The sequence below is a fragment of the Bombus flavifrons genome, chromosome 3, assembly GCF_040668555.2.
Source record: "Bombus flavifrons isolate JBK064 chromosome 3, iyBomFlav1_principal, whole genome shotgun sequence".
Classification (NCBI taxonomy): Eukaryota; Metazoa; Arthropoda; class Insecta; order Hymenoptera; family Apidae; genus Bombus; species Bombus flavifrons.
Genome location: NC_138444.1, coordinates 10,000,001 through 10,027,312, shown reverse-complemented (window position 1 = coordinate 10,027,312; position 27,312 = coordinate 10,000,001). Strand labels below are relative to the sequence as shown.

Below are 27,312 nucleotides of genomic sequence, written 5' to 3'. Positions count from 1 at the left end.
AGTATCGCGTGGAATCTTTGACAGAATATCTTAAGCTACGTTAAGAGAGCTTCGTTTAGGAGAATTTAAAAAATTCCCGAAAGTATTCGATGATACGGGAAGGATCGCAGGAGCACTTATGTCTGCTATGGGAAAGTTGTCGGGTGCAACGGTTGTAGCGAAGAAGGTGATAAAAAGAAATTAGAATCTCTTTTGTGAAAGTTTTTACCGTTAGCGTTTGTACATTAAACTGCCGTTAGTTTTATAACGATGACAAAACAGTATCATTATCCACACCTACGGACTCTTATCGCAGTTCCTTCTTCAAGATTTAGGTTTGCCTTTATAAAGGATAACTTGGCAAGAAAGGGTGAAACGTTCATTAACCTCACGAAGGAACAAAGAAGGACTCTCAACTTTCTCGTTAACAATTTCTTAACTGGCCCAGCACGCTTCTTATTATTTTTAATCGGTTTGATCAACAAATGCTTCATGAACGTGACTCAATAAATTGTAATTCTACGCCTTTAATTCTAGAAAATCTGTTTTCAGATTGGACGTTAGAAACGAATGAGAAGGAAAGATAATTTGTCTTGACTATTGCGATGTCAGAGCATGAAACGATATTTTTAATACGTATAAATATAACAATGTATGATATTGTTACGATATATAATTCTTAATTAGCAAGTTATAACGTAAATTGGATTTTGACAAATTAAGAATTGTTATATTTGCGTCAAATAAATTCAACGAAAAGATACATCTGATCGCTTAAAAAATCCATTCTCTTTGATCCAAACCGATTCAAACCGTCACATTCTAACGTTCGAATCGAATTACTCGATCCACCTTCGTTCGCATAGAAATTTGTAATAAAATATCCCATTGATCCAGAAGCGAAGGAACGTTTTCCGGTCGAAACTGCCAGAAATATTGCGTCCGTCGTTCGAACGACGTTTCTCTTTTTCGACGAGCCTTTAATATTTCACGATGAAACACGAAGACGTTGATCGTCGTGGACCAGGAGTTGCTTGCCTTCCGGTGAGCCGGTCCGCGGCTTCCGCGAAGCGTGGAAACGTGTTGACCGGCGAGTGTCGTCATTGCTTACGCTTAGTACACGTGGCCGTAGGCATTGGAGAATAGAAGAAGAAAAAGAAAAATAAACAGGAAAATAAAAGAATGAGGGACGAGAGGGAAAGCAGACGACGACTCAGAGAGAGAACTGTGACCACGGAAAGGCACGATTCAGGAAGATGTTTCCTTGTCGCCTTGGGACACTTCTTACGTCTTCCTTTCTCTCTCTCTCTCTCTCTCTTTCTCCTCGTTTCTTTAGCCAACGGAAGTTTCGAACTCTATGTCCACGACTTTGTAAGCGTGCGGTTTACTGGCGTAGAATTTGTCGCGAAATAAAATTTTCCAATTTCTATGCAATTTCCTATAAGAATCGTTCGTTACATTACAGATAAAGTTCGTCTGTTTGAAGAGCTTGCAAAATTTGGAACAAAATTATATCTGTGGAATTTACAAATGATTTTTCCCGTACAATGTCTAATTCTCTTTATGCGAATAAAAAGTAATTGAATCTTTCGGAAGCGGTGCATATTTATACGGTAAAAGAGACTGAATATCTTTGTGCGATTTCTAGGCTAATCGGGTATGTCGATAATCTTTTACTCGTTAAAAATGATTTAAACCTACCAGGTATGTAAATATGAAACCGGAATTTTTGTATAGAAAATACACGTTTATTGTATGAAAATGATTAAAAATATTTTATTCGAAGTATTGCCCATCGCTAGCTATACATTTTTCCCACCTGTCTGGCAATTGGTGGATGCCACGCCAAAAAAACTGTCGCTCTTTTGAGGCAAACCAGTCATCGAGTCATTTTTGTATATTTTCGTAAGAAGTGAAGTGCTGGTCAGAAAGTGCGTGTCCCATCGATGCAAATAAATAGTAATCGGACGGAGCCAAGTCTGGTGAGTAAGCCGCGTGCGAAAGTATTTCCCAACTGAACGCTTCGATCGTTTCCTTCACCGGTTTTGCTGTATGCGATGGTGCATTATCATGAAGCAAAATTACTTTGTGTTGCCTTTTTTGATATTCTGGTCGTTTTTCACGCAAAGCTCGATTCAAATCGATCATTTGTCGTCGGTAGCGCTCGGTATTAACGGTTTCGCCAGGTTTTAACAGCTCGGTGGTCTTTTTCGGTGGTCTTCCACGTTCTTCGTTCCTCGCGTCAAAATTGCCACTTCTGAATTTTTTAAACCACTCAAAGCACTGTGATTTACCAAGAGCATGCTCACCGTAAGCTTCGACAAGCATTCGATGCGATTCTGCAACAGTTTTCTTCAAATGGTAACAGAAAATCAACGCTGTCCGCAAATCGTAATTTCCAGGCACAAAATTTGACATGTTCGACGCTATTACAAACTATGCTGTTGTATGAAACTTGTATCGTTCTGAGTCGAAAATGTTTGTGAGATGTCAACAAAGACTTTTGGCATCCATGACGTAGTTTAGTGATAACTACATTATCAGCTAGGGCCATCTATAGGCAAATTCTGGTTTCATACTTACAGAACTGATATACGATTTTCTTCAGCAAAATAACGAAATTCGACTTCTTAGAAACGTACCGAATACTTTTTACTCCGAACTCTCTCTTTCGCTGTAATTTCTGTGTTTGGAAAATATCGAAACTCACTGGATTCTCGTTATTAAAATAAAACGATTCGAAAAATAAAGAAAATATTCACTGATTACGTTATTTTTCTATCGGAGATTCCCAACTGCTTAGCTTATAACCAACACGAAATATCAAACTTCTGCCTTCAATTTCGATACTTGGTAACATCACAAACACTTTTAACAAGGATCTGCCTTTCGAAATATCTTGCCTTCGCGAAACGATTGCACCATGTTTTCAATCTTCTTTTCGAAACATCGTTTCGAGAAAAAGGGGAAGAAGAAGAAGAGCGAAGATAGTGCGAGGGGTGAAACAAATTCGCGAAACTTTACGTTCGATCCTCACTGAGAGGTTCCGTGTATCGGATCGGGAAACACGTCGTTTTCTAAACTCTAGCCAACTCTAGTTCCTCGACTAGGAGGCGGCCACCCGAAGGTTTACGCCACGTCGTCGCTAATCACGGTTTACCACCTTCGACGTCGACTTTCCAATAAGTTGCCGGGGAATGTCTTTGTTAACGCGCCAAGTTGACCGCATCAACGAGCGCGATTGTATCGGACTTTCGTCGAGTTTCGCGCCGACTATTCGGACCGGATTCGTCGAAGCGTTCTTAATAACGCGGGAAGAGCCATTGTTCGACGAACCGGTGCGGCCGATTCGCACGGTGTCATGAAATTCGAGAATGCAACCTCGAACGACTGAGCTATAAATGGCTTTGCTTCAGCCACCGTTTCATCAACTTCTCTGTTAACCTCTGTTAATTTCAGATTGGTCGAGTAGCTTCCAACTTGCGGTTCTTCTTCTTTTGTCCGTTTTTATGGCAAGGTTTAAAGGTTGCGTTTGACGGGTTTATCTATTTTACTAAGCTTGTAACTCTTCGTTTCTTTATCCTTGTTAGGGGATTGTATTCTATACGAAGATCAAAGGGGAAAATACGTTACGAGTATAATATTGTTGAATTTCTTTTTATTCGAGAACAATAAGCATTCTTCAATGATCGGAAGGATGTATTAGGTTGACCGACAAGTTTCTTTCGTTTTATAAGGAACTAATAAAAGCACAATGTTTTATTTTGAATTATACACGAACATAATAATAGAAATATAACGAGATGGATCATACCTAATTCAATAAAATAATATAAAACAGAAATTATTGTTCATCTATTATCACCTTATGAAACGAAAGAAACTTTTCGGACAACCCAATACTGTAACATAACATGATCGAAAAGAGTGGCGACCTACTCGGTCCAAAGTAATGTCTTTTAGCGATAAATCGAAGCAAGTTTTGTGAAAAAATCTCTGCTTCTGAGAAATTAATATTAAAGATACGTATGCATAGATCGATAAAAATCTGTTGATACAAATGTTTGATAAATTTAACCGAATAAATTACCCAGTTTGTGATAGTACGAGATACTACGTATATAATTTGCTATATAAATGAAACAGATTATTTCTCTTAACTTACAAGATCTTTTTACACGTAGAAAATTTTCGTTCGGGATTTAAAAGATATTTAAATTTCGCTTCAATGGCTGAAAGCTTCCAAAATCGCGTTTCTGGACGCTAATGGACTTAATGAATAATGCTTGTATGGGCCGCATGAATTACCGCGTTTTTTTGCTTAGAGAATAACCTGGCCTTTTGTTCGTGTTGCTGGCAACCAGGGTGTCGCAAAATATCTTGTATAATTTTATAGCTATTCACGTAAAGGCGATCAACGCGTCGCTTCATTTTTCACGCGGGACAATGGCGAGGAAAATAACAGAACAAGGGTGTACTATACATTCTCGATTATTCGCTAGAAATAGCGAAAAATATCTCGCATTTAATCGAAATTTACATGTTACTTTTAAAAAGGAACAAAGTGAAGGAAAATGAAAGCTGTAAACTTCCAATGTAATTGGGAAAAGATTAACAAGTTAGATATATTGGATTTTTAACTGCAAATAGCTTCTGCGAAATGTATAATATATTTAATTAATCCTTATAATATTAATCTCTGTACGATAGCTTGCCAACGATTAACTTTGTTCTTTCAACATAATTTACGTACTAAAAATGCAATTCATGTAAAAAGATCACACGAATATTCATAATCGCGAATAATGGGATTTTGATTCTTGTTAACATTGGATGCATGTAATTAATGGTAAACTTTTTCTTCGACGTGGTAGACAAATGACGAGTAAAGTAAAGTTTAGTTTGGTCGACCCGTTAAACATAAAATTCGAAAAGAAAACGTCTCGTATGCACCAATCTAACACAATGATTAATTCGATAATATACAGGGTGGTTGGTAATTGGTGGTACAAGCGGAAAGGGGGTGATTCTACGCGAAAAAAGAAGTCGAAAATATAGAATAAAAATTTTTCGTTTGAGGCTTTGTTTTCGAGAAAATCGACTTTGAATTTTCGGTCGGTACGCGTGCACTTTATCACGTCTCGTTATAACGGATCTCACTATAGATCGTTGTCTCGATGGAACAATTAAAAAGAAAAAGATTTTTATTCTATATTTTCGACTTCTTTTTTAGCGTAGAATCACCCTTTTTCCGCTAGTTCTCAGCGGTACATCTTCTAATAATTGCGGTAGTTTGTTTTGTAAGAAATCGAAATATGCTGACGTTACATTTCCTTCGAAAAAATATGGCCCAATAATTAGATGTCCGATTATGCCAGCCCAGACGTTTACGTTCCATCTTACTTGAAAATGTGTTTCAAGAATAGAGTGAGGATCTCATTATGTTTTCCGTTACGGCAAAAACAAACTTAAACTGCGATAATATCCATCGAGACAACGATCTACAGTGAGATCCGTTATAACGAGACGTGATAAAGTGCACGCGTACCGACCGAAAATTCAAAGTCGATTTTCTCGAAAACAAAGCCTCAAACGAAAAATTTTTATTCTATATTTTCGACTTCTTTTTTCGCGTAGAATCACCCCCTTTTCGCTTGTACCACCAGTTACCAACCACCCTGTATAAAAGGTATGAATTAGAAATGTAGTAAAATCAGAGTTGAGAATGCCGAATCTTCGAAGCGAAAGGCAAACATAGAAAAGGTTCTTCTTTCGTTAAACAAAATATTATTTAAACGATGGGTTATTCTCAGAAAAATGATTGTCCGGTAAGAAAGTGAGTTTCCAAAGAAGTCGGGGAAACTCTTAATCGCCTCAGAATGCTCTTCAATTTAACGCTTCTTCTCCAAGATTCAAACTTTTTTCCGGAATCATCAAAATTATATTATAGCATAAATCTCCAAACTCTAACCAACTTTTCGAGCTAAATCTTTCCAACCGTCCGCTCTGCCCCGGTTTTTTTCTTCCTTCTCTCTCAGCGGAATTTCATTTCTATATCGAAATCAACGAACAGACGACTCTTTTAACGTAGACGCGAGAAAAAACACATTGAACGGTTTGTAAACGGGAGGAATTGTAACGGCCGTTAAATCGAGAATCCACCAGTGAATCCACATTTGAAATATTTCAAATCGAAAGGAAAGATGGTCGTGTACTCACAGATGACGACGAGATGAGCGTTGGCACGGATCGATTTAATGCGCAAATATGGTCCAACTTGGCACTGATATTCTCCATCGTCCGTCAAAGAAGCGTCTGTGATCTTCAGATTGTAGATTCCGTTGTTTTGATCACCTATCAGTCTCAATCGCGAGTGCCCGACGATTTCTCCACCTGTGTAACAAAAAAAGAAACGAAACGTTTATTCCTCTTGAATTTACTTTTCTTCGCGTTTCATTTGATAAACCTTTTGTTATTTTTATTCGCTATTTTAAAGCGAACATAACGATTTAATTTAATTCGTAATCTTAGTAATCATCGTTTTAACGGTTTTAAGAATCTTCTCGTCTGTCATCGAGAATATTTTCATAATTTTGTTTTTCTATTTTTCAGTATCCGAATAGTTAGCGTTTATAGAAGTGTCATCTATTTCTTGACGATTGGACGCTAATCAGATAACTCGCGAGTAAAATTAAAAACTATATATCTTAATCGAATTAATATTTAACATAGAGCAAAAGAATTAACTCTACCGTAGAAGGATACATTTAAAATATTTTACGATAGAACGCTACTAAATTCGCTAAAGAACTCTTGTACATTTTTAAATATTCCTTTTAGCAACAACAGCTCACGAGTTTGAGAATCTCCTATTTATGTACATGTTTTAGGTAAAACACAAGTTGCTTGAATAGAAGGGGAAACGTCAAAGGTCTCGATCAAGAAAACAAACGACGAGGAAGAATAATCGCTAGCTTTATGTTCAACCCTGCTCCCTCTTTATAGGAAAATGGGGATTGTTACAGTCCTAAAGAGCGAAATTGAAAAAGGGTATTACTGCGGCTTAAACGTTTTCACGAGGGTGTTTCATTAAAATCTTCCTGCATTACGATGGGGTGATTTTTATTTTAACTTCGTAGACCAATTATCTTCATCATCGATCGTCTCGATATGTACGTACTTCGATTGAAAAATAGATTGATAATTTCGAGAAAGATTCTCATTAAATTAACTTTTTTCTTTTATATTGCCAAAGATACTTTAATCCAATTTCTCTCGATTAAAAAGACGAACGTTTAATAACGTTCGTATCTCTTTGTCTATCATTTTGAAAATGAAGCTCTAAGTACCTTATCCGTAATTTCATACTTATTATTGCAATTTTATCCTTTATCTTCATATTATCTTTCTGTATTCGTTATCTAAATATTATTCATCCAATTTTATACTTTTATTCATGCTACAACCACCATATAATATTATATTACACTATTGGACGTATATTATTTTATTCGAAACCCAAGCAAAGAGACAGAAATCTCAAAATAAATAGTTCACGGTTTAACGTTCCGAGTAAAATAAGCCAATGAAAATTTTCTCTACATCCATTCCGATATATTCCAGGAATATCGCCATTTTCCAATAATTATTACGCAAACGTCCCCGATCATAGGAAAAGAAAAAAAAAAAAAAAAAAAAGAAGGATCTCAACTGCGCCGCGTTAAGGCCGTATCATAACTCAACGATACGTAGTAAACTAAACGAGCAGCGTTTCTATATACAGAGTAAAGACACACGTTCGCTGGGAAATACTGGAACGTACTGCCACTTGCGTTTCGATAAAAGCGGTGATGTATGCAAAATCGATGGAACGGTACGGCTTTATGGCGGACATTACCTTCTGTCAACCTTGCCTTTGTCGTCAAAAGTTTTGCCACGACTAGATATTCGAAAGTCGGACAGCTCGCTGTTTCTAATGCGACCTCGTACAAAAGAAACATTCTCGGCTACGATCGTGAAAATTCGAAATTGGCCTTTTAACTCGTAAGTTCGAAACCTCGAAATTTCTTTAACCAAAACCTCCTGCCCGAGTGTTTCCTTCGATTTTTCGTTTGTAACTTGAAGTACCATGACTCGGAGGTCGCTGATGAATTTGCGCGTCAGAAATTTCGTTCGTTCGCACGAACAGTACGAACAGATTTTGGAGCGTGGTTATCGTTTTTCAAAAAAACCAACTATGAGCGTCTTGTGCTGTTGAAGGGCAAAAGAGAAAAAGAAAGACGAGGTACGTAACAGTGAAAATGGACGGTCTCCTGTCAGACACATTTTAAAAGTAATACGACAGACGCTGCATCTTCTTGTAACTTGCCGCGCGTTCAATGTGTTAAAAATGATTTCCAGCAAAAATTGCTTTGGACGATACTGAATTTTTTTTTTATAAAAGAGCAACGACAATTTCCTTTGAAACTGTTAAGTTACGTTTTCCTTTCATTCTCTCGTGTGACTCTTTTTCTTGTTCAATCTAAATGGTTGTCTCCTATTTCGAATAATAATAATAATAACAATAATAACAATAATATTAAGGAAATGATACAAATATGTGTGTATGTTTCTGATAAATAACCTCGTAACAAAGTTGGCAAATTATCCCGCTTGCGCATTTTTCCTGCAATTTATTTGTGTTTTTAAATATCATTGTATGCTTTAATATTGTATCGTTGACCCGCAGAATTTATTTTCTCTTTTTTTATTCAGATATAGAATTAATCTTGCAATATTTCAAATATCACGATGGCAAATTTAATCCCTAGAAGTCGAACGATGTCGCTGTGATTTATTTATTAGAGCTAAAGTCTGTGATAACATAGTCTGGGATAATATCCTGCATCACATTAAATTACATCATTATAGCATAATCTACTAATCAGTGTTCGTTTATAGTTCAATTACATCGTATTGATAAATTTATTATTACAACGCATTGAGATATGAAACGTACCAAACGTTGTTTCCAATTTTTTAATATTTCCAGTACCATAATCGTACTTGTTTAGTTACAATGCTGCGTATAATATCAAAATTATCGACGATTAAACAGATCAATCTCAACATTTGTCAAAAATCTGTTCGATCGTTAATTTATCCTCAGGTGGTGCATTTACAATTTTGAAAACTACCAACGCTGCATTTTTACGCGACACTTTCGCTTCCCTACATTTCCAAATGATGTTTGTCGAATTTCTGTACTTTACGCCGCAATTCACCTGCTATTTTCGACCAAGCAATTCTCCTAATGACAGTTTCGTGCTTTGTCCTCTTTTTCTTTTTCCAAGCTACGCACACATTCGAATTCGGTTGAATAATTTAGGCCATCCAGCGACGAACGTGGAGAGAAAAGGGCGGCTAATAAAGGGTTTCGATAGTCGAGGCTCTAATTACTCTTTTCCCTCGCTACGCTACCGGCTCCCTACGAGATCATATCCAGCCTGAGAATCAAATAATACCAGCAGAGAGACCTGAAAACCGTGACACTCACGAGTATGTAGCTTTTGTGGCGTTCGCGACACTTTCGAAATATCACATCGAAAATTGACGTTGCTACACACACCATGCGGAGATTAGGTCGTTTCTGAAGATTTATTTTGCAAAAATGATGGAACGCGTAAAGACATTAAGATAGTTCTGCTCCATTTACGTCGCGGTTACTAATGGACCGTTTTAATGAACGGGCAAGATGAAGTTACCGAAACGAAGTTCCCAAAGATTCCGTAATGTAGACGATGGCGAAGAAAATTCGAGGGGTTTTCTCTTACTATCCGCAGAAACGCGCGCTCTACTTTTACTTTATCGCCGACCGTGCCAGCGAAAGTTAATAATTGTTGGAAATCGAGATGAACGTTCTCGTTCCTAAGATTCTTGCGATCGAGCAGCTTCACGTGCTAATTAAAATCGGTGACATTTCGGTCACAGTGACGCAGTGTCCTATTTCGGAAGTTATTCCAAAGAAGTTTAATCGCCCTCCAGTTAATTTAGTCCTCTTTCCTACCCTAAAATATTTCGTTACTTTCCTTAATAATTTTATTGTTTAGTTGCGATGGAATTCCTCGACTTCTAAACCGCTTTTAAATATAATGCGCGACGTATAGCCTTCTTTCGTTTGTTATTTCGCTATTTAGACGTTAGGAAAGTCGTATGGAAATTCTATGACGATCGCTAGTATTGTAGATTCTTGAAAATTCGTAGAGACAAGAGACAAGACATCCATGAGATGACCCTGTGGATACGAGCGCCGCATATAGGCGACGACCACGCGACGACTCCTGAGTATGGCACGCCATATATTTGAGGTGTAAGTGTTGACCGTGATAATTGTAGATGCTGGCTGTAGAAGATGTCGCTGATGGGGTACTGCTAGTTTTCTTCTAATTTAGATGCGTGGAAGAAAAATCGGACTCCGGTCGCTGGGATTCGAACCCGGGTCCCGAACGTTCGTAACCTAAGGCGCTAACCACTGCGCTGTTGTGACATCAATCACATCTCAACCTACATCAGAGATAAGACATCAACACCCGAGCTTCAGACTCCTTTGGACACATCACCACCTTATCATCATAGCCTACACCAAGGCTGTGACGTACCTTGGTCCACATCAGAGATAGGATATCGACCCCCGACCTTCGGACACTTTTCCACATCATAACCTACACTGAGCCTCCTCAACATCCTCAAACCAAAACGTATATAAACCGAGACTTCACTCAGCTCGGCAGTTCTTGTTCCAGTCGCTGTTCTCGTACAAACCCTTTTCTCCGGTTCAGTGTTATTCTTGTAAGTGCTAAAATTTATAATAAAGTTTGATAAAAGAAAATTAGTAGTTGGGTTACGACTCAGCCTTCTTTTCTCTTACAAACCAAGTATCAATTTTACGTGACACTGGCGTCGTCCGACACTAGTTAGTGTCGAGTGGTGGTATTTGTTGTTGAGTGCCGCCACATATTTGACACCCAAATGATGCATATACAAGTGCTATCTGTAGTGAATAATATAGTTTTTCGTTATCGGCAGAACATTTTCTGTTGATTTTATTGACATATTGGATTAATCACTTCTTAAAGTTACTCATTGTTGAAACAACATCAGAACGTTTCACGCAATATATTTCAAACATCCAAACGATCGTATACTGTCTCATGGTAAAAAATCTATTAAATCCATTGACAGTGAAACGATATTTCATATACGGTCCTTACAAGAATTATTGTTATTTATATTGAGATATGTATAATTTTGTGTGCTAGACTAGACTAGCTACGTAATAGTGATACATGTATGTGAATATCAGTGTGTGGAAGTATGTGTGTGCTTCGAAAACAAATGGATGTAAACTGTTCAGTCGGTTAACAGTCGGGTATGGAAGAAAGTGCTGAGACGCGTGCAAGTGTGTATCGGTGAATATCTTTGAAATCGTCTATCAAATAAATATATAACTATTCTAATATTAATTCCATGTGTAAATTTAGTGTTCCTATGCTATTATTTCGCCTATTAGGATAAAAAATTCTCAACAATTTAAAACTTAGGAAAACGTATATACAGCAACCACGCATACTGTGCGTATTTCTGACGCCCGTTTCCGTTCAGTGACAGTACGTCGGCGGACTGGACTGCCAAAGCGAAAGGGTTAAATCTCAGTATATTGGTGTTTTCGACTGAAGTGGAATTACGTACTTGGTATAAATTATGAAACGTTATATTTTGTAAATGTTTAGCTTTAATATCGTATTGGCGATTTTCCATTAAGATAGAATTACATACTTCGTAGACATTTGAACAGGATAGTAACTTTTTATGCTTGAGAGTTCAGATTCGTTTGAGAGATCGTAAAAAAAGCGTAGATAAATAGAGGGTGAGGTCGATTTACTTACTCGGTTGTATGACGTAAGCGAAGCCATCCTTTACCCACTGTACAATGCCAACTCTGTTCCCAACCTCACAGGGTATCATCACTTCACCACCTTCCAGGACAGAACTATTTCTTGGCCTCACTCGGAAATATTGTCCTCCTTCGCCTGTAACATCATTGGCAACAACACGAACATAAGTATATGGCAAACGCAATACACATATAAAACAAATATAAACGAAATAACACACGCAGGATATCTAATAAACATTTTTCACATGGTAAAAATAAAAAAGAATAATTTTATCAATAATGTACGTGTACAATATAATAAACGAGTTTTATATTGGATCGTGTAAACAACATTTTCGAAGAAATAGAATCTTTCAATTTTCTAAATATATATTCGTCGATAATTAAAATGAATTCTAAATTTGATAACGTTATCATTATCGTCCCGCGTGTAAAACATATCGATGTCGTGTGTATATGCGATTCTGATAGTTTCAATAGTTTCTATATTTTGAGGCTAATTTAGTTTAGTTGGTCCTTTGTGTATCGAATATACGTTATCCTTTATTTTATCTGGTCGATGGGAAAATTGTCGTGTCAAAGAGATACGAATAAAAAGAAAGTCAATTTGTTAATTGATATATGTATTTGAAAAACAAAGTCAAGATATCTTAACTTTCTCGTTCTCGAAATGAAACTCTCTCTGAACATTAGTTTAGGAAATAATATTAAATGATTAAAGCGTAAACGTAGCCTAATAAATCTAACTCCATGTTCGGTTTACGGGACAGGTACAAACGCGCGCACATTTACAATTCCGAAGTCACACTGACTTTATTCCAACAACGTCGCGGCCGAGCTTAATTATCTTAGTTGACCTCGGTCGACTTCTTGTCAGTTATACACAAATTATAGTTTGTAGTTTATATATCCTGTAGCTTACAATACACACGTACGCTACACTTTCGTTCACTAATCTTTGTTTCTACCTCTTCCCATAATATTAAATAAATATTTTAAACTCAGTATGTGTGTGTGTCAATCATTTCCATATAAATAACGAAAAGAATATGTATTAAATAAATACGAAAAGAAATTAGATATCAATAATGTTGGAACATGAAAATTATGTGCATCAAATTTTCACAAAAGACGCGAATCATTTTATGCAGTTCCTTCTCTTCTCGCTTGTTACGTATACCTCTAATGACTATTTTAAATATAGAAAATCTGTGAGCGAGTACGAGCTGTAGCTTTGGTTAATTTATAAGATTACAAAACGGTCGTAAAAGTGCGCATTTACGAGAGATTTGAAACAGAATCGGGGGAAGGAATCTTCTATTCTATGGCGGAAATTATTCGCGGGCGCAGCGTTACCACTTCCGTGAAAAGAGTGGAAGCCAGAAAAGCTCTGGTAAACATCGCGTTGTTGAATCCGGAGAAATACTCGCTGTGCTTCTTTTAGCTTGAACGTTTGAGTGAGACCACATTTTATCAAAAAAAAAAAAAAAAAAAAAAAAAAAAAATGAAAACGAGAAACAGAAATAGAACGTTACGAGTAATTATTTCCTGCCGAATATTTTATGAATAACCTTCTAATTAATGAAATATTTACCTAACACGTTGTGCCTGACGAAAATGGAAAGAAAGAACAGCATCTTTACTCACAAAACAAAATTAAACAGCACAGTCAAATTTAATTATAAACATCCCCGTATAGTTATCGTTATTACGATCTTGACAATTATATTTTTTAAATTACCATCAGATTACTCGTTTATTTGATTTATCAAATCACTGCATTGTACAGACTAAACGCTGCTTTGTAGTCACAAAATAATTATTAGATGGTAGTTACAAAATAAAAATTCACAGATGATCCAACTAAAGATGAATATATATAATAATCCAAAGGATTAAAAATTACACAGAAATTTGTAACCAAGGAATTTCTACCGAATTCTCTTCCCTTAGAAACAGACTGGAAAAATTGATAATTCCTTTCTTCCTATATCACAATCGATCGTCCTGTCGACAAAACCAGTTCTTCCCAGTTCCCAAAAATCCACTCACATAAATCACTACCTGTTCAACGAATGTTTTGCGCTATCACTGGAAAAACGATTCCTATTTTTACCAATCAGAAACCAACAATAATCCACCATACGTTGGACAACTTCTATGATTTTTATAAAATCCAACAGTCACGGAATTAACGATAGTCGATTAGAGGAACGAAGAAGAAAGACAGAATAATATCTCGATAGAAGATCGACGTAATCCGCCAGTCCGTAATCTGTCCAGTGTCCACTCGCCATTGCGATCGATGCTCGGTTGGCTTTCCTCGACAAGGCTGCATCATCGGTTCCTGTGTACCTGCGGCTTGGTTACACGTTGCCTTTGTACACGCCGGTCACCTGCTGTTCGAATTTGCGTGCACCCGCGTCGATGAAATATACAGCCGTTACACCTCCAAACTCGGTCTCCCTTTTGCGTCCGACCTGTGCCTTTAACCAGATAAATTTCACGCGTGTCTACACGCAAAGCGATACGTCGATGAAGAATCCAGTCGACCCTTTTCGGGTTGCTCGTTCGCGATCGATCCGGACTATGCGTTTTCCCATTCTATTTCCCTGACATGTACAGACGATTGAGACGTTGTTCAAACGGCTGAATCAACGATGACTCCTTAAGAAGATGAATAATGGTTTTCTTTTTGTAACATGCGATTTAGTTTTTACGAGAATCAAGTTTGAAGGTTCGTTGTGTGTATTAGAGATTCAAATGTTGGAAACATCATGGAATGGTTTTGTAAAACGTAATAATTTAAAACAGTAGAGACCAAATATTTTGGATTTATAGAATTTATGGACCCGTGCTCTACGGAATCCGAAAATTTCGAATTCCAGAGACTAAAAATTCGGGATTTATAGAATTTACGGATTTGCGTTCTATGGAACCCAAGAATTTAAAACAATAGCTAATCAATAATAAAATCATGGAAACATAGTGCGATTTAGTTTTCCTTCCAACACACCTTTTCTAATGAACATTCGTTTTATTTTCTAATTTGAAACGTCAAACCTACTGGGTGTCCCGTGATAAATGGTAATGTAGTACATTGAATTTGGATTGATCGTTGTAATCAGAATATTATCGTACAGCTGGATTTTAAATATCGTCTATAGGTCGGATAAAAATTGTACAGGTACATAATGTCGACATTTTGTCAAAGGGAATTACGCTGAAATCCCCTAAACTCCGATTTCGGTGGATATAACTCGGTCTATTTTAGTTGAATTGCTAAATCAAACTTTACTGCTTCTAGCCGTGAGCAATTCGATCGCAGCCACGAGCTTTTCACATTTATAGGAGAATTTTCATCCATCCGAAAAAGCACTCGACTGTAGTCGCCAGAGAAACTGACGATACTGGCAACATTCGTCATTTTTTAGGACAAATGAAAATTTTGTTCCGCCATTTGAGTGTTCCATCGATTGCAGTAAAACAAAGTTATTTCATCGGTAGCTACCGTTAACACGTGCATTTATCAACAAATTTGCAGAAACATTAGCGAATTGTGAATAAACAGTGACGATTATTCACCCTTTGACACGGTTTTCGCCGCTACAAAATGCTTTCACGTTACGAAATCATCGTTCAGACACCCATCTCTCTTTTATCGTACGTAATTCGCTGAAAAACATTTTCAATGAATACGAACGATTCATGGCAAAAAGATTTTTCTGCACGTAAATGGAATTTAAATCGGAAAATTCTTTCGACATGAAGTTTCCAACTTTTCAATGTTTTACAAGTACAAAACAGCCTTTTAGATTAAACTACGTTCATTTATTTCTCTTTTCCCTTTTTTTTATACGACATATAAATTCTTCCATTGAAAGCTATCTCGTTGGAACATTTTTTGAGATTTGTTTAAAAAAAAATTGATCTCCGTCGTTATGGAATATTTCCAAAAAAAAAAAAAAAAAAAAGGAGATCATAGTCGAACGAACGGATAAAAATTTCATCGCGTGTAAAAGCAAGATCCGGAGTTTTCACCTCTTCGACATTATTTCATTTTATTACACTTTCGCGGAACTTGTTAACAACGAATTATCACGTCTTTCCATTGCTTATGAATCTCAATCGATCAGTGCGTTTATATCTGCAGATATTTTACAATTACCACCGTCTCATCTCTTCCATAATCCTAATCTCCAATTAACAGTAAAAATTCAACGAAACTTCCTTTCCAATTTAACGTGCCATCATTTTTCACTTCTTCTTCTAACAAATTTTTATCGTTTTTCAGATACGTGCTTCGTATTAATTTGTATTTTTCCCCAACTTTTCTAAGTTCCTTAAGTGCCATTACGATTATTCATCCAAACGTACCAAACGTTACACAACTAAAACTAGAACTTTGCACAGGTCTGTTTCCAGAAAATTCCTCAATTACGAAGCTACTCAATAAATAGCAAAAAAAATGATCGAAAGAAGCAGTGTAAGCGTATGATATTCAACGATATATCGATAATATATCAATGATATCGATAACATACACACGATACACACACACGGATATAATACAAGTTACATAGAAAATTACATATTTGAATTTTTGTATAGTTTCGTTATAAACTTTCCAAACAATTATATTACACAAGGACCTATAAAACTTCAGCTATAACGTACTCAGAATAATAGACACTGCTTTAATGCTGCTCGTCAAAGGGCGACGAGATGCAGGTGTAAACGGGGCGATAATTAAAACGCGTTCCGTGAAAGCTTCGCGCCGTCACAGGCTACGTATGTGATAAACAGGAAAGGGAAGAAAATAAAAATGTGCAGAAGGGGAAGGGTCGATGGAAGAAGAAATAAAAAGAAGAGAGCCAATAATCGCATAATTCATTGGAGGGATTCCCGCATCGACGGCCAGCCGTCCACGTAGGATATTTATTTCCTTCAGCTTCGTCCTCGATTAAACTTCTGACAGACCTATTGGCGCGTATCACGAAATTTCCCTACGCGTTGTTGACTTCTTCCTTTGTCGTACGATAAAACGAGAACGCAAACCAGTTGGGCTTTTCACCTTCCTTTTCGTTTCCACCTGTTTTCGTTGTCCGCTGAATGGTTACGTGATGGGAATAGGATTTTTTTCTCTTCTATGGTCTTCTGTTTGCCTTTCTCCTTCCTTCTTCTCGCGTTTTCCTTTCTTTTTTCCCCTTCCGTTTAATTCACCGGTGGAATTAACTTGAAATAGCGCGAGTTAATCGATTCTTTGCCACGGAAACAGGTTATGGAATGAAAGATCGATCGACTTGCGGTTTCCACAGCGATTCTTAACGAGTAATCGAGAACTTCTAATACTTTCAACAGTTATCGACATATCTCTACGGTAACAAAACCGAAATTCGAGTACCTGCGCGTACCAGTTCCGAGCAACAGTCGGCAAATTTCGGCAAAAGGTATTTTCCATTGATTCGATCAATTTTAATATTTACAACAGCTCGAACAAGCTGAAACGAATTCACCGATAATAAAACCGAAATTCCGAAACTTTCCCTACGCTATTCGGCGGTGAAAATGGGACAACTTTGAGAACAGGGACGGATGTGTATCGCATTTATTGTCCCAGATGGAACAAAGTCCCGTTCGAAACTCCATTCGAATTCAACGACACCGTTCGTTGTTTCGCGGCAAACGTTAGCGGGGAAAATCGTTCGGTAACGTTCGCTGGATCGACTCATTTTTCATGTACAATGTACGGGGCTCGGGGTTTGGCCGCTTTGCATACCGGTCGAAGGTAAACGCGCACTTTATGCCACTGTTTGTCGGCCTTTTTCCTGTTAAGCGAACCCTGAAACGAGCACCGATACGGGAACCGATTGTCCTTTTCCGGCTGGAAGAGTAAAGAGAAAATTCCACTGAGTCGGGTGAAATTTGCGTTGGTACGTACGTACGTTCGTTTGTTCGTTCGTGTTGTGTACACTGGCTCGAACACCGAGAGTTCCTTGAATTCCATTGATTCCGTATTCGGTGGACGACGTCGCAAAGTCTCATGAAACCAGCCATTTTCCTTTTGCTTGCGAGCCATCCGCGACGAAACATTTCACCTTGCAGCGGTCGCATCAAACTTTCTATCGATTTTATTATTGTTATTATTTTTTCTTTTATTATTCTCAGCTACCATGTTTCCTGTTTCCTTTCGTTTGTTTCTCTCTTTCTGGGTCGATGGTATCTTTGCAGCAAGGTATGGTTATAGTTGGAGATTTGTTTATGATAATACAAGCGAACCTCGGTAGCTGGAACCTCCAGAGGAAAAGATCCAGTCAACTTCTCGAACCTGTAGGTTTCTGGCCTGCCCTGAAGAAGTGAGCTGCATTGTTCACGGAACGTCGGGACCAGGAGCAACGTACTATTAAAAGTACGATGGAAACACGAGCAACCATAAACACGTTGTTTCACGTTTATTTTTTTTTAAATTTGAAGAACGAAAGGATTTATACTTGACGCTTAAACCGATGAACGAGGCATCGTGTTCGAGTGTTTCTTAAGCGACAGAAAGATGATATCTGACTTGTTACAAACAATCGAGATAACGATTTCTATCACGAACTACGAAGTACGTAATTAATAACGTAGAAGATCGTACGGATGAAACGAATGGATCGTGAATAGCTTTTAATTATTCTCGTAATTCCGCCAATTATGCAGCGTAATTTGCGGATGATCGCAGAGTCGTCGTGTCATTTCGTGTGATTATCCGAATACACGATGAAAACGGGCCATTGAAACGCGGCGAAAATCCGTCATTGATTGCCAAAGAGTCAGATTGAAATGAACCGTGAAGTATAATTTCTACATTGTTCATTACGAGTAACGTTACTGATCTACTAGTTGCTGCAAACACAGCGTCCAATTAGCGTCGTTTAATATCCCTTGTCCTATTTTTCATTTTCATTCTAATTGTCAGTTTTCTGAACCAGAAGAGGCCACGACAAAGGAAGAATAAAAAAATAAAAAGGGAACAAGAAGAAGAAAAAAGAAAAAAGGGAAGAAAAAAGATAAGAGAAAGAGGATCTTGTCCGGATTATTAAAGTTAACCCGTGCAACGAGGGACCTAATAATACAACGAAAAAGAAGAAAAACGACGGAGAAGCGAAGAAAAGATAGCGAGGACGCGGACAAATTCAGCGAACCGTGCATTTTTGGTAAAAATATCGGTGGAGTGTCTTCTTCGAAATCGATCTTGAGCACCGTGTATCCTTCGAGCGGCACGCGAATGAATTTTCGAGAGCACTTCAGCTCCTCTTATGTATTCTTGCTTTTCGAGAATATGGAAGACCAGTCGACTATTCGCATTCCGCGGAGACCACGACAGAGAAACTTCGCTTTTCATTTTTTCATCTTTTCATCTTCAAGTTTGCAGGAGGTAGATATATATAGGAAAGAATTTGCTTGATCTTTTAAAGACGACAGAGGATAAGATAGAGAAAATGTTCGTTTCAAAGGATACAATCGCTGTGAAGATTACTTTTGCCTTCTATAGATTTCTGCCAATTAATTAAATCCACTGATACTATCGAGTAAGCTTTCGATAATTAATTTTGTTTAAGCGTCTCGAAATTGGTGGAGCTTCGTTAATCGTTAGTGTAACGCCACTCACGTATACACCGGTAATTGTTACCGTTTCTGGGTAAAAATCGCGTTAATTAAATAGTTTCATTACGAGGTAAAATCCTGTTTCTGTGGTCCTTTGAGATTAGCAGGCAATTTTATTGTAACAAGAACAAACCACGTACGTGTAATCGTCGAGTTTGACTACTGTGAATTTATCAAATCATCAACTTGTCTCTTATAACCCGATTTCCGTTTATGAAAAAGATCGTTCGTTATAATCTTGTTTATAATAATTATACATGTTATTATACATATATATGTATATACATTGAAAAATAATAATTACGAATAAGCGATTTAGTGGAACAAATATCTAGTTAGGTTCATTCTTTTATTTTCGTTCATAAAATCCGATATAAGATCAAATCTATCTATATATAATCTTTTCCTTTCAGAAGCAAACAAAGCTTCCGGTTATGATTTACCTGTTCCTGAGTTATAAAAGTGGCCAGTCGATATTATGATTTTTTATTGACACGGTATAACAAGCGCTAATTTACGAAGGAAGGTAACAATTCTCCCATCATTATTCCTTATAACGCAGAGCACGTGTTTAAGAAACTACACTCCGGCAACGTATAAACTAAAAGACAACCAACCAACGAGATTACCATTACCGATATTTCACGCAACATTCCCCCTAGCTTTACTCCCGGAAAATAAAATCCGCACCATGGGACATCCTAAACGTCATAAAACAACCGCGTTCCTTTTACGAACGTACTTTCCTTCAATTTCCCAGCAGCTGGCAAATAACCACGCCACGGGTTTGCCCGATTATACCTGAAAGAACGACACGTCGCGTCGCGTCACATCGCATTCCCGTTATTTCCTTCTTGTAAATACATACGTTGTATCAATACGCGTGCATATACACGCGTTATACGCGAGTGCCCACGTAATATTCAGAATGACTTTCCAATATAACATTTTTTGGCTGATTTTAATGGTACGAAAACACGAGCGAAAGAGAAAATAGAATAATATGTGTATAATATAATATGTTATAAGGTAATATAATAGAAATATTATATTGTACGTAAATAAAGGGGATTTTTTCATTGAGCTTATTTAATGTTCTCCTTTCAACAATTGAGGCGATGTATTCTATCTATGGCAGCACAGTATATTTGATATACAGGGTGGTTGGTAACTGGTGGTACAAGCGGAAAGGGGGTGATTCTACGCGAAAAAAGAAGTCGAAAATATAGAATAAAAATTTTTTTTCTTTTTTTTTTAATTTTTTTAAAAATCTACATATGTGCACGCGTACCGAGCGAAAATTCAAAGTCGATTTTCTCGAAAACAAAGCCTCAAACGAAAAATTTTTATTCTATATTTTCCACTTCTTTTTTCGCGTAGAATCACCCCGTTTCCGCTTGTACCACCAGTTACCAACCACCCTATATATCGATATTTTTTAAGATTCTTTTTATTGAAGCAATTGCAACTCCTACATTCATTATTTTGCAGTACATTGTATATTATATATTGTCAATCAAGCTTACATTCTTCTTTTTTTTTAAATAGACATTTTATATATGGAGATATTCAATAATAATTTTATATTCTATATAATATATAACAAATTCATGTTCTATAAAAATATATTAACAATAATGTGCTCTAATGTGGATTTACGAAATAATATTTCTACTTTTATAGTATCGTGGTCGATAGAAGAAGTAATAGGTCATAATATAGTTACAGAGAGAAAGATTATAATATATGCATAATGCTGATGCACATAGTAGATTCTCTTGACAATTTGGATTCATTCGAAGAAAGTAGGTCGGTATCGTGCACAATGCGTAAAATTGAAATTCTACAATTTTCCCGCGAATCAAAAAGTCTTCTGTGCTACTAAGAATTCAACAGAACTGACATCTTTGAATTATTTTATGCGATAAAATTTGTATAAATTCTGCTGTTCTCTGGGATTGAAAATTTCGTCAAAAAATTTATCATGTTGGAGGAAAAAAATGTCGACTCTGATATTGGCTGACTCATTCTGTATACATCGTTATATACATGTTATATACAGAGGAGAATTTTATTCGCGTGCTCGTCAGAACGAAAACTTATTTCGTCTCTCCAATGGTAATATAATATATGCGCGTTCAGAGGCCAACGTTACCGCACGAAACATTCGAGAGGTTGTCTAGATGCGAATTTCATAAATTCCTGATCGATGGAAAATTTTATGTGTTGCTGTTGCTCGTGTAGTCCGAAGGTAGCAGCCATGCGACGCTCGTAAAGCGATGGTTGTTTCGTTATGAAAAATTCGTTTGTAACTGTACTGAACTGGTCTGCACCGAGTAGTAACTTTACTTTTTATAAAAGTACCTTTATGTATCAGCCTTCTTGGACTTTTTCTCCTCATTTCGAGAGACCTTTATTTTCTTTTTCTTTTTTTATTAGAATATAAATATTAGTCATTTGGAAGATTGGAAAGTTGGTTGTTGCGCGAAGATGAAGAGGAACAAGTTCATGAAGTAATTTAAATTGTCGTTTTTCTTGCATATTTCTCATCTCTGTCAAATCGTTTGACATAATTTTTTAGTGAAATTTGCGCAAAGCAAGTACTTCCATAAAATTCACATTTTGTCCGATAAAGTACATATTGCTTCTTCCAAATAGAAGCAGGTTTTTTCCAAATTTAGGGAAAGTGCGTTATTTCATAAAATCCATAAGAAATTAATTCCCTTTAAATCCTTTCAAAATCTGTTCCGAAAAATATCATGGTCGTTTCGTAGAAGATTTTGAATGCTTTCTAATCCAAAAATAACAGGCAAGCATAAATCTGAAAGTTGAAATTTGGAAAAATATTTTGATACCTTTTATTCGCTCGAGTGACGCGAAACGACACGACGCAAGTTTCGATCTTTTCAATCGCGTTACGTAATCTTGATAATATAATTTATGGTAGCGTAAGCTCTGGCTCTTTCATCGATGATTATTTCACGCTCATAAAAAATGCATGAACTCGAAGTTGACGCGATGTCAAACAAAAAGTGGACGTGCGTAAAATACAGTCGTACAGAATGCGTAATGCTGTTTTCTCGCCACGCGTCGATGTAGTATCTTGTTCCTCGATGCGAATAATTCGTTGCATTTTTCACGTAACAGCCGGCGGCATATTTAGAAAATTTATATTCCACCGTATATTCCTATTTCAGTTTCTCATGACGCGTATTCTTGTTTCATGCAACGAATGCAATCAGATTGTGTTTAAGATGTTCGTGAAAGAGCAGCGAGACGTAGAAATTTTCACCGTATCAACAATATCTAACGATAATGTTATCACCGAAGTTGCGTTCGCGTTATCGTGGCGAAATAATAATTGCACTTTATCGACGTGAAGTTGAACGTCTCGTCGAAACTGTTTACCAATGAAAAGTTTACCAACGAACGAATAAATTACACTTTATATAATACATACAATACATACAATAATTACAATACGTACAATAATACATAAATTAGGCTGTCCATTCAATGAACGTCGGAACGAGAACATTTCGATTGAAAGTAGTTGCAATAATTACCACGATAGCATAACGTGCAATCGATTCTTTTAATTGTATATAAAAAGATTGTATGAAAAGTAAAATATACATTTGGAGCAAAATTTAAACTTGATTATGAATTAATATGGGAATAAATTGGCAAGAGGGAGAAAAAGGTCCAGTGAAAATTTAATAGGAAAAAAGTAAAGAAACAACAGATCTATTCGGATGAAACGAACGTTAAAAAAAAAAAATACACGGAACGAGTTCTCTGTAAATTTGCAAAATTCTACCTACCGTAATTGAATGCAGAGATTAATCGAATAAAGTTACTCGTAAAAAAACAGGAACAAAAATAAAAAAAGGTCAAAAAGTTTAGAGTAAAAAAATAACGAATAACCGGGAAGCTTCCAACTCCAAATAATGGATTATACTAGTCAATTAATCAATCGGTATTCAGATTCGAAATACATCTGCCAATAGTTAAAAAAAAAGGGGGGGAGGTTCTAAAAATCCAACATGACAATTTATTGCAGTCATATCCGCCGCTATTAATCTATTCTGGAAATCCTGGAAATTTTGATGATTTCGTTAGAATTATCCTAAATCTTGCCGCGTTAAGCAGGACGATAATCACGCCGCGAAGTTCCAGTAACGATCACGGTATGCTGGCTATGGAAAGATAATCGCATTAAATCTGGAGTTCGGTAGCGCTTCCATCGTTGGAGCATTTACTTCACTTGCGGTCTACGCTGAAATTAAATGAGAAATCCCATGAAAAAAAAAGAAAAAAAAAAGAAAACATATCATTTCGGAAACTCAGCCATCGTTTCGAATCTAAGATCGAACTCTCGACTACAAAAATTGGACGATAATCGCCTCAAGCGAGAATAGAATGATATAACAATTCAAATGATAATTCTGCTTATTCTCTGAGCTACGATCGAAACCAAAAATCACTCAAAATATCACAGAGTTGTAGTTAGATTACGGATTCTTTTATGCAAATTTGTATCTTTAAAGATACCGATAACGAAAAAAGACTCGAGTGGAAATATAGTTCATCTTGGAAATATTGTCACGTGTATCTTTTCTATAAAAATCTTACGAAACAAATCCCTCTATTAACATCTCCTAGATACGACGATCTTACAACCAGATTAAATTCTCACTTTGAATTACATCTAAAAACTGCCGTGTAACCACCTCATTAAGCTACAAGTACAATTATCCAAAAAAGCCTCAAACCGTCGTCTCTTTTCGTGTAAGAGAAACTACCACTCCGATCCTTCGTCTCTATTTCCTTTGGCAGAAACTGTTCTCCACACTCTGTCGACTAAAAACAACAAGAACAGTAAATTCTGGCGCATGATAAACATTTCACGCCCCCCGCTCAAACCTGTGACACCGGGCAACCCTTTCGTACCGTGGAGTGCGCGCAATTTCGAGCATTACGACGGCATCTAATACAATCCGCGCCGGCTTTTGTGCCCGCATTTATATTGCTCCTTTTGTCGACCCAAGAAACGACGAGAAGACGCTCCTTCCTTTGGAGAGGGAAAGGCATAAAGAAAGAGACAGAGAGAGAGGGGAGAAAGAGAGGTGGAAAGAGAGGTTTTGGTCTCTCGTTCTTCGCGTCAATACCTCCCTCGTTGCCGATCCCATTCAAGACTGGTCCGCTCGTAGATAGCATATCGAGTGAGAACGCTCGTTTATACGGCGTACAAAGGGACGAACGCGACCCCCATTAGCATGCACGTACCCCGCCCCGCTTATTTGCACCGACGAGCTGGCGCACTCAACCTCTCCATACTTCTATCCCCTTCTGATAGCATGCTTTCCCATTTTTCCATCCCCTACAGTCGTTCGATCCATCGTCGTGTAACTATCGTATCGTTCTTTTACTACGTTAACCCATCAACTTGGCTGCTACGATGGTCACCGGTGACTCACGTTGTTACGTTTTTCTCGAATGATCGAAATAAGATAAATTTCATGGACTAAGAAAATCAACAAATCGTGGGAGAAAAAGTGCGCAAACGCGGTGTAATAAGAATTAAACGTCCAGGTGTATTGTAATACATTTCGATCTATCGGCGACGCGGTTGTTATTTTCTTGTTAATTTATAAATTCTATCCAGGCGATATAATTTGTCATAGTGACGCAAGTATCGTTATTTCTTTAAAGTTTCGTGAAATCTGTACTGTCGTGCGCGAGTTTATAAGCGCTACGTATTCCGTGACATTCAAAAATTCGACGAAAATTGCATAAAGCTTTTACGGAAAATTCGAAGAAAGGAAATTGGAAACGCTAGATGTTGCGTTAACGCCACGTTAAACTTAATGAGGTTAAACTTTCAGCGTGTTTCTCTTTCTTCCTCTTGCTTTTTCCTTCCATTTTCCTAAATTGTTATTCTGATGTTCTTTTTATTTGTTCGTAAACTGTACGCTTGACTGCCGGTTACGTAAGGCTGGGTTAAAGAGATTGAAAGGAGTTCTAGGCAAGGGTAGTTAAGACATGAGTTCGGGGGATGTCGTTTGTTGGGGATTCTTGGGATCTTTTGGATAGACGAAATGTTCGGATTGGATGATGCAGTGTACAGTGAGTCGGTTAGGATGGAGTTCCGAGTGTTTTTCGTGGCTTTCGAGGGTTGATTCAGGGACCCAGTTTAGCTTGGCAGAATTGGAAAGGGTGAGTGGAACTTTCATATGCAGATTATGCGTCCTCTCCTGTTTTCTTCTGCTTTTTACTTTTTTTTTTTTGAATCTATAAAGATCTTATTTTAATTATATTCTGTCGTTGAAGAAATTAATTCTTTATTGGAATAAATATGTATTTAGATAATTGAAATGTAAAATGGTTCACCTTTAATTTAAACCTTTCAGGATAAAATTTTTAGGCTGTACGACAAATTTCTTTTTCATCCTTTAATAATGATAATTCCTTTTCCCATGTTTTTGCGAAGAAAACACGATGCGATAGAATTGAGACGGATTTTAAACGAAGTACGTTTGTCATTTAATTAAATATCTTGTTAGAATTATCGTAATCAAGTATTTGCAATCCATCGTGGAAGAATTAATTACAATAGTAATATTTTGTCAAGCTGACTAAAAATAGCTACTTTTCAAACACCGAGGCAATTTCCATTAAAATTAGTTGTTTATCGAAAATGGTATTGAAATTGATATTACGGCTAAACACTCGTTATGTTAATGTCACGCCAATATCATATATGTAAATTTAATTAAACTATGAGATAGAAAAGGTCCAAATAGACTAATAAGGTTATAATAGTAGTGGGTTTCGCAATGTAATTAGTATAGATGCAAATATTATTCTATAGAATAACCATAACCATCTTTAAATCAAATAAAATCTGTTATACAGGAAAACGGTTAGAAAAAGCCGATTAAACGGATCGTAGAATAAATAGTACGTAAAATGAAAATTTTTCGATCGGTGACGATTGGGAACAGGCTAACGAATTCCCTATGATCTATTCGAATGAATAATAACCAGATGTTGCATCGTGCACACGTGCAACCATAGCAATTTTTCTCGTGTCCGATAAGCATTTGCATTTTCCGCGCGTGTATTTGTTTTTCCATTTTTGTTTAATAACGCCTACGATTATTCATCGTGTTGCTCGCAAATATGCTAATACTACGTAACGAAAGAGAAATTATAACGCCGCTTTTTTATACATTTCCTTGCGTGTTTACAAAGGAGAGATCGAAACGAGCAGCTACATACCGAACGTAGAATTACGAAGAATAAGTTAGCATAAGTTAGCATAGAATATCGTCTGAATAATTATATTTTTGTCTTCTACAGAATTTCATCAACTTCTCAACTATTTCTAAAAGACTTACATCTTTGCACTTAAAAGGTTATCTTCGTACTCGATCGTCTTATAATAAAATTCCGCTGTTTAATCGAATTTAAAATTGAAGACAAACGTAACATTAAAATAACGTTACATAACGTTAAAATCAGAGAATCGACAAAATCTACTCCTTGTGCGTTTCTCCTGTGATCTTCGTGTTACAGTTGCCGGTAAATGTTTATGAAACAGGAAGAATAAAAGATACAAAAAGACACTAACACTTTACAAAATGGATTTATATCAAATAAGAACGACGAATAAATATAATGTATATGGAATAGACGACTTACTAATATGGTAAAAAGCGTTTAATATGTTTAATACAAAAGTTGAT

At 36.8% G+C, this 27,312-nt stretch overlaps 1 protein-coding gene across 5 annotated transcripts in view; it reads right to left on the bottom strand.

Annotated features, from left to right (window-relative positions):
* sns (sticks and stones) overlaps window positions 1-27,312 on the bottom strand; it is a 503,193-nt gene that overhangs the window by 95,781 nt on the left and 380,100 nt on the right. For all 5 annotated transcript variants that reach the window (XM_069109978.1, XM_069109977.1, XM_069109981.1 and 2 more), the window contains exons 2-3: window positions 11,904-12,047; window positions 6,199-6,372 (exon numbers count right to left, since the gene is read on the bottom strand). In XM_069109978.1, coding sequence (XP_068966079.1) covers window positions 6,199-6,372; window positions 11,904-12,047 — 318 coding nt within the window. The remainder of the gene's footprint in view (window positions 1-6,198; window positions 6,373-11,903; window positions 12,048-27,312) is intronic.